Source organism: Urocitellus parryii, chromosome 12, assembly GCF_045843805.1.
Source record: "Urocitellus parryii isolate mUroPar1 chromosome 12, mUroPar1.hap1, whole genome shotgun sequence".
Taxonomy (NCBI): Eukaryota; Metazoa; Chordata; class Mammalia; order Rodentia; family Sciuridae; genus Urocitellus; species Urocitellus parryii.
In genome coordinates, this window is record NC_135542.1 from 37,787,544 (window position 1) to 37,800,683 (window position 13,140).

At 45.0% G+C, this 13,140-nt stretch overlaps 1 protein-coding gene across 1 annotated transcript in view; it reads left to right on the forward strand.

The window, feature by feature from the left end:
• Grhl1 (grainyhead like transcription factor 1) overlaps nt 1–13,140 on the forward strand; it is a 47,616-nt gene that overhangs the window by 21,396 nt on the left and 13,080 nt on the right. The window contains exon 9 of the mRNA XM_026396340.2: nt 10,268–10,426. Coding sequence (XP_026252125.1) covers nt 10,268–10,426 — 159 coding nt within the window. The remainder of the gene's footprint in view (nt 1–10,267; nt 10,427–13,140) is intronic.

The following is a 13,140-nucleotide window of genomic DNA, read 5'->3' on the forward strand; positions in this document are numbered from 1 at the left end:
CAAGCCTTCTGCTCGGCCCTTTGGGAGTTACTTCCCTGCTGCTTCCCCTGGCTTGCCAAACAGTTTTTCCACAGGAGCTTCTCCAGCTCTGCACTCTCCCTGTGGCAGTGTGGTTTCCAGAAAAGGACAAGGAGGTTGGAGTCAGAAACATGGGTCCTGCAGGGCTCTTTCGTCTGATTAGTGTGCGTCTTTTCCGTCTGTCTTTGGAGCCCTGGGCCTTTGCCACAGCTTGGCTGCCCATCTCTAGTGAGGAGACGGTCAGAGCCAGGGCTTGGGAACAGGGTTTATGTAATGGCAACTTACTTTCCTTTTTCCTTTTCTCCCTCTAGCAGATCTGTATTTGTTATGTTTACCAGGCAGCTAGAGCTCAGTTCTGTGTGTCATAATGCACAAATGACACCCATCACCGGACGTAGGAAAGGAGGCATGCTCTCAGCTCTGAGACTTGAGCCTCTTCCATACGTCTGCTTTGTACAGTCTGAAGTGCAAGAGCAAAACATCATTCTCTCTCCAAGTTCTGTTGACCAGTTTGACTCATTTCTAACGTCCTTCCAGGGAATTCTGTGTGAGATAATCAATGTATGGCTGCTATGTGGAAGAACTGGCTTGAGATGTCGTGATGCAGAGAGCCAGCTTCCCTTCCTGTGTGTTCATTCATTCAGCAAATCATTCACTGTAGTTCTTCTTGCAAGCACTGGGAGGGAATGAAAAAGTGATTCAAATGTTAAGCCTGTCCTCAGGCAATTGCACTTTCTTTATAATCATACATGTCATCAGTGAGGTTAAAAATTGTAAAGAGTTAGGTTGGGTCAGGTGTAGTAGTGCACACTGTAATCCCAGCGACTTGGGAGGCTGAGGCAGGAGGATGCAAGTTCAAGGCCAGCCTGGACTAAGTGAGGCCCTAAGCAACTTAGCAAGACCCTGTCTCAAAATTTAAAAACAAGGGCTAGGGATTTACTCAGTGGTAAAGCACTCTTGGGTTCAATCCCCAGTATAAAAAACAAATAAAAATGAGGTTAGGGGCTGGGGTTGAGCTCAGTGGTAGTGTCCTTGCCTAGCACGTGTGAGGCACTGGGTTTGTTTCTCAACACCACATATAAAAAAAGATCCATTGACAACTAAAAAAATATTTTTAAAAAATGAGGTTAGGATTTTCAAGGGAAAAGTGTTTCAGCTAAACGAATCCCAGAAGATGTTACTGGAACTACAGCATATTTTTGTAAAGGATACTTGATTGGACCTTTTTCCTTTCTCCATCTTTTGCCCCCAGTATGTCTTGTGGTTTTAGGTGGGAGAGAGGCAATTGAAGAGGTTGGTCTAAAGAGAGGCTTTGACGTAGTGGGGTACAGCCCTTGCATAGGGCAGAAAGTAAGTTATGAACTTGTGTTCTGCAATATCAAGGCCACACTGGAACCTCGGGAGCTATAGACTTTACCCTGTAAATGTAACATGAAGCTCCAAACCAAGGGATAACTGATAGGTAATTATCAAATTAAAAATTGCTCACTAGGTACCTGAAGTTTCTTAACAAAAAGATGGTCACCAGAGATAGCATTTTAAAGTACAGAAGCAATATACATAGTAGGAAATTATGACCTGGCCCATGACGTGGATTTACACTTACCTTATGTATCTTAGCTTATTTCAGGGAGCCTCTTAATAGCCTGGTCTTTTCCAAAGTAACTCCCGGGGTATATGTAGTGAATATTTAATTATTCATTCAATAGATATTTATTTAATGTCATATATGCACAAAACTGCTTGGCATTCTGGGTTCTACAGAGATGACCCAGGAATTCAAATCCATTTAGAGGAGAGATTTGAATGTGAATAGCGTGTGATCCTGGGCAACAAGTTTATCTAGTCTCTGAGCCTTGGTTTTCTCATCTATAAATTGGGACCAGAATAGTTCCAATTTCAAAGGTTATTTTTGATACATTGTGAGAATGGAATGTGGCTCAGATACCTTAGTAGCATGTGATTTTGTGTGGCTGGAGTTTAGGAATTTGAGGGCATTTCATTCCATAAACATGTTGGCCAGGTCCTGCCATGGTGCTCGGAGGGTACAAAGATGGATCACATATGACCCAGTTCTCATGAAATCCAAAAATTGGAGGCAGGGGAGTTTGCCACCGTCGTAGGTTCGGTAAGTACAGTTCAGATGAATACAAAGGAGGGGGACCTCGCGTGGGACAGGAGAGTCAGCCAGGTTCCTCAGTCACACCTAAGGACAGTGATTGCCCGCCTGGCTTTGACGCTAGAGCTTTATCAGTCGGGAAGTGTCTACAGAGAGTGGAGTGGAGCTTATTTAAAATTGAGGGGCGGAGAAAATGAAGATCTCAAAGTGTTAAAGCACCTAAAAAGGAGATGAGAAGCCAGAGTGGGAGAGTGAGCTAGACTGTGGGGGGCCTTGAGGTTTGACAGCCGTTGGTGATACAGCATTGGTGGTGGCTTTTCTAACCACTTTAGTCTTCCTGGGCACAGGCAGGCCCCTGTGACATGGCACTTGTGCTCATGAGAACACGTTGTTACTCTGTTTTCATTGAAGAATTGGATCTCTTCAAAAGAAACCTTTATCCCTTAAAAAGAAAACCACATCTCCCTGTCATAAAGGTGGTTCATGTTGTTCTTAGTCTCCAGGTTCATGCTTTGAGAAATTCCTTTACTGCTTGTTTGAGCAACCACACTCGGAAAACCGTAAGGCAACACTGTCCCTTATGGTAGCAGCGTGGCATGCACGGCATCCGCCTAAAGCTCTCTCTGAGGAAGGGTTGAGACTGTGTCATTTAAGCATTGGGTTCTTTCTGTATGGGAATAATGACATAGAACTGGATGTTACTGTCACTGTGGTAAATTTTTTTAAAGGAACAACCTCCTTGCTAATTCATGAAAAATATCGTGGAATAGTGAACATGAATTAATCTGGTTCATCATTTAGCTTCTGACTTAACATCTTATAACTTTTATAACTTTTGACTGATGCATTCTAGGTGTTTTGTTGATGCTTTCTTTTCTGCAGATTAGGTGAGTGAAAAATATATCTTCAGTTTTCCCCCCACAGAGTAAATCCACTTATTAAAATTCACGTATCTGACCTCTCTTTACACAGTCAGCAAGTTCTTACTAGATTGGTGCCTTGGTTTGTAATGGTGAAACTTAAAAAGAAGGCCGGATATGGAGGCTCACGCCTATAATCCCAACAGTTTGGGAGGCTGAGGCAGGAGGATTGTGAGTTCAAAGCCAGCCTCAGCAACAGCGAGGCACTAAGCAACTCAGTGAGACCCTGTCTCTAAATAAAATACAAAATAGGGCTGGGAATGGGGCTCGGTGGCCTAGTGCCCCTGAGTTCAGTCCCCAGTACCAAAAAAAACAAGAACAACAACAACAAAAATACCCTAAAAAGAGTGTGTCACTCGGGGTTTCTCACACTTATTCTTCTTTATTCTTTGCTTCCACCTCACAGGTGGGCAGTGACCCTCGGGTCGCCCCTGGTGTGAGCAGCCTCTGCCTGTGGCTCCTCCCCTTCCTCCCCTTCAATGATGTGCAGCACTCATTTTGTTGTCTTCCTCTCACTTTCTAACTGAGGTTTGAGAACAAAATCAAATCTTCTGCAGTATCCTACGTGCATGAGTTCTCAGCCCAGAACGAGAACCGTCTCTGGGGTAAAGTGGGTGCTTCGAAGAGCCTTGCAGAGCGTCCCACTGTTAGTGGTTTATTTTGGGGGTTAGTTTTTTCCTGATCTAATAATTTTTGGGGGGTGGATGGGAACTTAAGTTGCTCTTGTTTTGAGATTGATGTTCTATTTGAATAACATCTTTTCCTTTTCCTCAAATTAAGTGGCAAGGAAGTGTGAGAACAGAGAAGGGGTCCGAGCTCCTTTCAGAGGTCTTTGTCTCCTTCTGAAGACAGGAGCAGCCGGGTGTGCTGTCATCTGTGCTCTCCGAGACGCCCCGGAGTTTTTCTGTCATGGTGGGGGTGGGCTGCACATTTGTATTTCTGGACGTGGGTGACCCGCCCCATCGTCTTACTTATTCAGGGTTCACCCAACGTGAAGTGTTTAAACTGTGAGGAGCAGAACATGCCTGTCTCGTCGCTTCCACAGGATCCCAGGAGAGCCCCACCTCACATTCCACACTAGCCTCTTGCCTGTACTGGGGCCACCAACTAAAGACTGCCACCTTTCTTGGGGTAAATGATCCCTAGAAGCTGAGCTTGTCCCTCCACACTTGCCCAGTCCCCTCCACGAGTGGAGCTTGCATTGACAGAGACAGTGTTCCTGTGGGTGATTGATGTGTGGCTGAGAAGCACACACCACCTGCCTTGTCAGAAAGTAGAAATACTGAATTATGAAAAGGCAGATCCTCTCCCTCCCTGCTTAACCACATCATGATGCACGGACAGGTCCAAGAAACCTAGAGAATGGTTGGGTCAGTGTCAGCAAATGACAGCTCCTGGTCACAGGCCGGCCAGTTTCGTGTTTGTGGAAATAAAGCGTTATTGAAAGCCCATCCATTTACTCCCTTTCTGTCTGTGGCTGCCTTTACACTGTTAGGCAGGGGATGAGTTGCACACGGCCCACAGCCTGGTCACTGCTGGGCCCCTTACAGAGACAGTCACCTCCTGGTTTAGATGAATGCATGGAAATGGATTTCCTCATCCATATCCATTCACTACTCCCTCTGCCTTTCTCCTTTAATTGAACTCGTATGTGCTAAGCATGTGCCATGTCCCAGGCACCAGGAACAGAGAAACGACTGGGGTATGATCTCATGGCAGTCACAGTGTGGTGAGGAGGGCACCACAAGTCACGCCTTGCTGTGGAGGTGAAAATTACAACAAAAACGTAAATCCCTGCTCATATAACAGGAGTCATAAAAGCAAGAAGTGGAGTTTTTATAGGGTTGGGTTTTTTTTGTTTTGTTTTGTTTTTTTTTTTTGGTGGTGTTTGTTTTTGCAGTGCTGGGGATCAAACCCAGGGCCTCACACGTGCCAGGCATGTGCTCTATCACTAAGCCACATCCCTAGCCCCAAGTTCTATAGGTCTTCAGTAGGTTTTTTTCTAATCAACGTGTTGTAAACTATGAGAATTCGCATGACTTTATTCTGTAGCATGGTTGAACAGAATCCTTCAATTCTTTGTATTTTGTCCTCCTAATTATTTATTTATTTAGGAGTGCTAGAGATCGAACCCAGGAGCATCCTACCTCTAAGCTACACCCCTAGCCCTTTTTATTTTACTTTGAGACAGGGTCTCACTAAGTTGCCCAGACTGTTCTTGAACTTGGGATCTTCCTGCCTCAGCCTCCCTGGTAACTAGCATTCCAGGCATGTACCACTATGCCCAGCTTATTTTCTAATTATTAAATAACATTTTTATTTGATAAGGTTCTGCCTCAGTAAAATTTTTTATTTTAAAAGTACCTGCTGGGGGGCTGGGGCCGTAGCTCAGTGTTTGAGCGCTTGCCTCGCATGCATGAGGCACTGGGTTCGAGCCTCAGCACCAATTTAAATAAATAAATAAATAAACAAAACGAAGATATTGTGTCCATCTACAACTAAAAACTATTTTTAAAAAAGAGAGTACCTGCTGGGATACATATAGATGCATGTAAAATTGTCTGAACTCTTTAAAGAAAGGGAATCATGTACTGAGACTTGTTTTAAGAATCTCAGTTTTACAGATATTCAAAAAACTTTAGTCAACAAGATGAAAAATGGCTGTGTTCTATTAAAAAATTGACAAATATTAGAGACTTTCAGTATGCTAAGTTCTGTGTAAGGCACTTACTACATTTTTAATTTAAAATGCTTCTGGACTATAAATTCAGCACTCTACATGTGAATGTATCTTTAAACTAAAGAAACTCAGTTTACTTGATTAACTATTATAAATGATAAAAAACTAATTTGCCATCATCAAGAGGGGCATAATTCTTTGCCACATTTAGAGATGTGCTTGCCCCCTAATATTTGGGCGATTTCTGTATTGCAAAACTAGATAATGCACTGATGAAGTATTGAACTGAAGTTTCTAGATCTTGTACCCAGAGAATATTTGAGAAAACTGTAGAATAAAATAAAATTTTAAAAATCTAAAAAAAAAAAAAAAAAGAATCTCAGTTTTAGGGCCAAAAGGAGAACTTTTTTAGAGTGAAGTGTTCAGAGAGAGGACACAGTGGTGGCTTTTGTCCTGGTTGATCACTGGAATTACCTGGGAGTACCAAAAAGTCAGTCCTAGTGTCTGGAACACCCTCCCACTGCCACTAAGGCCAGGAAGATCTGCTTCTCCGGCTGTGTGGCCAGGCTTCCAGGTGACACGGGGCCACCAGGATCCTGGTGCAGTCGGGTCACAAACACTATTTGACCCATGAGCTCCCCTGAAGAGCTCATGAGCTTCCCACCCTCGAGTTTCTGATTCAAGGGGTCTAGGCAGGCAGGGATTTGACATTTCTAGCAAGTTCTCGTGCTGTGTTGTGTGAGAATCTTCATTTCCCATAAGTTGTTACTCTCATTACTTTAAATGGCACCTTGCTTAGTGCCTTTAAAATAGTAGGATATACAGAGTTGACTGGCAGTAAGAGTCTGGAGTGGGAGGTGATCTAGGTCCTCTAGACGGGGCGGACCCCTGCCCAGCGTTGCGGGGCAGTGACTGGCAGAGCTGGGACTGAACTTCGCTGCCTTGGTCTGCTTACTTCTGCTTGTGCCGCTTCTGTCCCACATACCGCCTTCCGCTAGAAAACGCAGGGGCCCTTCTCCCTTGCCAGCCTTGGGCTGAGGCCCAGCCTGTCCCTCCTGGGTCCTGTGTGTCCTTGCCTTGGATCCTGCTGTGTGAGGCTTCGCCTCGTGAGCGCCATCCCGGTTTCCTTTTTGGGGTCTTCAGGCCACTGTCTTCCCCTCGTGGACTGGGCTTCGGCTTTACACCTTTGTCCTGTTTATTGGTATATTTGTGTATTTATCTACAATTTTTTTAAAATGCTGAGTTAGGAATGCTTTAAATTTTCTTCTATAAATTTAGAGGCCTGCTAAGTTTAGAAATAATTTTTACAAGTAGAAGGAAAATATGTATAAGTAAGAGATTGTGATTGGAAATACCTTTCTGAAGTCCGCATGTTTATACTTATCCTGGGATTTGACTCCTGCTTATTTCTGCTTTGCATAGAAATGTGGAACCAGGAGGCAAACGGAGGTGAGGCTGGGCAGGATGACCGCGAAATCCTCTGGTCAGGGAATGGCACTCAGGGTCAGAGGCTTCCTGGGATTGCTGAGTGTAACTTTCCCAGGTGTCTGTTTCTGACTTAGGAATCGAGCTACATGACCTAAGATGACAGAGAAAAGGGTAAATTTTCTACTTGATTGTAAAATGAAGTGTACAGTGGTTTGGAGACCTGATGTGCCCAGTTTACATCCCCTGGACTGCTTCCCCCGGTACTAGAGATTGAAACCAGGAGTGCTCTGTCACTGAGCTATACCCCAGTCCTTTTGTTTTTATGTCCATGTCACTTTTCACTTTTACAATTAGACCTAGGTCTTTTAAAAATTAATTTTGCTTTTTTTTTTTTTTTTACTGGAAATAAGTGGAAAGAAAAATCTTAGCAGGCAAGACACAGCAGTGCTAGAGAAGGCCTGTGCTGGGAACGTGGACCTGGCAGTATTCACAGTCTGTTCAGGGAAACGAAACACACATCCGAATGGCTTTTCATCGAAGGTCTTGAACCAAAGCCAGGGATTTGTCGGGGGGAAAAGTTGATTTGTAAAAAAAGAGAGCAAGCAGGTATGGAGGGGGAAGCCCTTGCTATAAATACACGTTCTTTGCTTTCTGCCTGGAATAGCTTTCAAAAGCACCCTGGTTCCGTCTGTGACAGGGCAGTACCCTCTCCCAGGCACAGTGACGGCTCAGTAGTGTCTGAAGAGCCCAGCACCCAAGGGGGTGGCCCTCCTGCTGCTGGCTCCCGGTCCTGACAGAAGTCTGTGTGGACAGAGCTCTGTGTGAGGTGGGAGCCAGCCTGACCTTGCAGAGTAAGCAGGTGGAGCTGTGGGTGGCCTGAGCAGACCAGAGAATCCGGGAAGGGCTGGGGAAGGACAGATGAGAGGTGACTTTTAAATCTGTTAATTTAGATATATTCTCTTTCTTTTTAGGATGTTCTGGTCTTACCCCACTCAGAAGCAGTACATAGACTAGAGTAAGGAAAACCCTCTTTCTGCATTTTGCCTCCTGTGCAGAGAGCGTTCTGTGTAATTATGGGTCCTTTCTCTGTAAATTTTCTTCCTGTCTTCCCTGTCACTTAATGTTCTCATAGGTGTTTCTCCCTTTTATAACTTAGTCATCCCCGCCTGTCTCAGTTCAGCCAGTGACACTGGGTGTTGCTTGTGGTTACCTGCTCTTTTTGTAAAAAAATTATTTATTTATTCTAATTTCTTATAAATGGTGGCAGAATGCAATCCATTTCATATTACACATATAGAGCACAATTTTTTCAAGTCACTGATTGTACACAAAGTATTTTTACACCATTCGTGTCTTCATACATGTACTTAGGGTAATGAAGTCTAACTCATTCCACACCCCTTGCCCCTCCTTTCCCCTGCCTCCCCTTTGTCCTATCTAAAGTTCCTCCATTCCTCCCATGCTCCCCCCCATCACCATTATCAATCAGCATCCTCATATCAAAGAAAAATTCAGCCTTTGGATTTTGGGGATTGGCTTGCTTCATTTCGAATTATAATCTCCAACTTTTCTTTTAATGCTGAATAATGTTCTATTGTGTACGTATACCCAAAGTTTCCCTATCCATTCATCTACTGAAGGGAATCTAGGTTGGTTCCATAATTTAGCCATTGTGAATTGTGCTGCTATAAACATTGATATGGCTGTGTCTCTGTAGTACACTGTTTTTAAGTCCTTGGGGTATAAACTGGGGAGTGGGATTGGTTACCTGCCCTTGACTGTTGAGGCTGAAGGGTTGACAGAATGGTCCTTCATAAATCTAGCTTCTTTGAAATGTAGCAGGTAGTTTTAAAGGCTGTGGTTCCCGGAATATCCACTACATGGCGCTCATGCGTTAGAAATAAATTCTAAAGCCAGTTGCTGGGGAGATGAAGAGCATTGTGACCATGTACAGACAGGTTAAGATCCAGAACCGCAAAAGAAGGAGGAAATCCGAGGTGTTCATTTGCACTGCAGACTCATCTGGCTTCCCTAACAACAGCCTCCAGTACCATGATGATAATATGTCAAAATTTGTTTTAAATTTTGAGACAATTTACTGGAAGATGAAAATATCTTAATTGATTGGTAAAAGGCATGTCCTCCTTAGACTTTCCTGTAAAGCTGGAAAGCTTCCCTCTAATCAGTGCCTGGGTGGGGTGCATGCCAGCTGCCACAGAGAAAACAGCTAACGCTAACCCTGTTGTCCTTGGAAACGCAGAAGCTGATGTGTGCAGGGCAGTGGATACGTGGGTGCTTGTGAGCCTCAGCGACAGCCTCAACACCGCAGTTTCCTCCAGAGTAGTTTTGTGACTGACTGCTGGAGCCGTGTCCAGTGCTTAGAGAATCAGGGTTTCTTTTTTTCTTATGGACATGGAGCCACCAGCATCACATCTTCCTGAGTTCTTGTCCCAGGATGTTCTGCCCACATCTTTGTGGAGCTCCCTTGACTAAGGAATGCTTTAGTGCGTGCTTTGTGATTCTTGGTCTTGGTGCTCACTAAGTTCTTGGTCTGTGAATATACTTTAACATTTTTGTCTTGGTTTTCATCTGGGCATGTAAAGGAAAATTATATTTTAAAAATGAAAGAGCCTCAAGCTGATGGTCACTCCCTGAAAGAAGATATGATAGATATTATTTTCTGAATGCCAGAACCAATAAGAACAACCTGGGGAAAAAGTAAGACATTTCTGTCTAGACAGGGATTGAGAGAACTTCATTGATACTTTATAATCATGGACGAGGAATCCTGATTTCAAAAGGCCCAGCGTATTAGGATGTGGGGTGCTGTAGGTTATGCCTCGGTGACATGGCCACCGTAAGTGATGGCCATACTCTTGTGTTTATCACAGCTGATACTGAAGAGCTGCTCTGGAAGGGAGGTGAACAGAGCTTTTGAGCTGCTCCTTTTCCCCCTCATTCGTGTGAGCAGAGGCAGTGTCCAAACGAACGCTTCGTGGCCTCTGGAAGGTTGGCACGGAGCTGAGCTTGGCTCTGCCTGTCTTACATGCTGCGCTGAGCTGGCTGTGGGCCAGCTGTTGACAGCCTTCTCTCCCTTCCCAGGTGTTTATCTCTGTGAACTGCCTGAGCACTGATTTCTCGTCCCAGAAGGGTGTGAAGGGATTGCCTCTTAACATCCAAATCGACACCTACAGCTACAACAACCGCAGCAACAAACCCGTGCACCGGGCCTACTGCCAGATCAAAGTCTTCTGTGACAAGGTGAGAGCAGGTCGGGGCTGGGGGTAGAGCATGGAGACAACTCTCCTCCTGGAAAAACTGCACTATGCACACAGCGCTGCCAGTGGAAATGGCTTCTCTTAAATGAGCAATTGTTGTTTGGGCCTTGCCATGAAGTGCTACCTAGTGACGAAGAGAACCTTATTCTAGCTAAAAAAAAAAATTGGAAGGTTTGCTCCACATCTTGTCCAGTGTGTCTGATAAAGTAAAGATGATGGTCAAAAGCCACGTCCAGTACAGCTCAGGACTGCTGCACTGGCCACCCTTTATCTGTCTGTCCTCTCTGCAGGACCTGGCAGGTGGCCAGCCACCTCAGGACAGCAGCAGAGGGTGGATTCAGGCTCTGCTCCACAGCACAGGGCGGTGCGAGACAAAGGAGAGGGCCCTAGGAGAGCTCAGAACCAATGCTTTTCTCTGACGTGGCCCCTTTTTTCCCAGTGAAGAGATCCTGCTTTTTCCAGATCCTGTTTAACCAGAGAGAATCTGACAGGGAGGTGTGCCTGGGGGAAGCAGCTGCAGAGGGTCCAATGGGCTCAGATCGAATAAGACTTGGCCTTTTCTAGTTCAAAAAATGTTGGACTGCATGGGTTTTTTTTTTTTTTTGCCAGTTCCTCTCTTCCTAACCTGTTTAAAAAAAAAAATTCTTACATTATGATTTTTAGAGGGTCTAGGTCTAGATAACTTAAGGTATATTTGCTGTGGAGGCCTGGTCTGTCATCCCATCTGACCACAGGAGGGCGCCTGGGACCTTCCAGTTCAGAGCATCCACACACTGAGACTGCGGGAGACTGCGGGACCTGCTGCGCTCCTGACAGCTGGTTAGGACGCACTAGCCTTCTTTTGTCGTCGTTAACAAATTACCAAAAACATAGTAGCTTAGAACAGTACAAATGTCTTATGCAGGTCTCACTGGACTAAAATTAAGGTGTGGACAGGACTGTGCCACTTTCCAGGGGATCTCTGGGAGAAGCACTCTGTGCCTGTTCCATGTGCTGGAGGCACCTGCATTCCTTGGCGCATGGCTGCTGTGGTCTTCGGAGCCCTCTGTGGCTAGTCACACCTCACGTCCCATCGTTCTGACGCTTTGTCCATCACCACATCTTCTTCCATGACCCTTCTGCCTTCCTTTTCTGCTTTTTAGGGCTCCCCCAGATGGCCTAGGAGAGTGTCCCTCTCTTGCAGGCAGCCAGCTAACAGCCTGAACCCCAGCTGTCAGCTGGCCTGTTCCCAGGCCCTGAATGAGGCTCTGGGCATCACTGGGCACAGATGTTTCTGGTGGGCTGCATCTGACAGAAGCTGGGTCACAGCTGGTGAGCTCGGGATCTCTGAGCCTAAGGCAGTTTCTTCCCCTTTGTGCCACATTCCTCTTTGGAGCCTAAAGAAAATATGAAGGGGAAATATCAGGATATTCATGTTCTTTTTCTAAAACTCTAGGAAAAAAATTTAGTTTTATTGGTTCGATTAAAATATTTTTTTTCACATTTAATGTTTCTGAAAAACTTCCCTGATAATTTTTAAAATTTTTTTCAGTTGTGGGTGGACACAATGCCTTTATTTATTTATTTTTATGCGGTATTGAGGGTTGAACCCAGTGCCTCACCCGCGATAGGTGAGCACTGTACTGCTGAGCACAACCCTAGCCCCCTGTCTGATAATTTTCTTTGACATTCTTGAGAATTCTTGATTTCCTATGAAATGCTTATTTTCCTGTGCTAACAGAGAGGTAAACACAGTAGAGCCTTGGCCAGCGCCCCCGCAGGGTTCCCGCTGTGGGAGCCCACGTCAGAGGTGGCTCCATCAGAAGAGGCAAGAGGTCATGTCCTGCATCAAGGTCTTTCCTCAGAGTTCAGCACTGTGGTCACTTAGAGCAGTGTCTCCATGGGCATCTGTTATGCCTTCTGCTACCATAAAATACAATAAATACTCAGATGAATTGCCAGAAGAGAATGAAATGGTGCAGAAAAACAAAGTCATGTAAACTACAAGCTCCAACTTTTATATTTCATTCAGGAGACATAAACTGTTCCATCATAATTGCTCCCCAAATGCTTACTCAGTTTCTGGCCCTGCTGTCCTGGGACCGGTGGCAGCCATCCCTCAGGTTACACTGAACGTTGTCTTGTCAGTAAATAAGCACGAGTCAGTAGGAGTGGCAGTTTTCCATGGCAGATGATGAAACTTGTATATGCGGTTTTGAAAAGAAGGAATGTATAGATAGGTGCTCTTAAACAAATTTAGTTTCAGTAAAGACTTTTCTTAGGAGCCTTCTGCATTGGTAGCTGATTTAGAAAATGAAACACAGGGCAGGTTTGTGAATTGTCCAAAGTTACTTTATCAATCAGTGATTGTACAAAGTGTAGAAACCAGTTCTCTCTGCTGTGGGAGGGCTTTGAGACCATGCACTGGTGTGCTCTGAAGCAGAGTGCCTCTCTTCGGGTTGCAGAATTGAATGTGTCTTGAAACAGTGCGTGACTGCTCTTGCTGATGTTTCTGTTGCCTGCTGATCTGTGGATCACCCACACTGGGAACACGCTATCTAAGGTTGGGTAGCAGGTCGGATGTGCAGTTGGTCCCTGATTTTCCATTACTTGTGTGTTCAAAGGATGTCACACAAAGCCATGATGAGAGAAGTGGGCGTCCTGCTCCCAGTGTGCTTTGTGGATTCATCAGTGGATACTCAGATGCCCTTGGCCTCC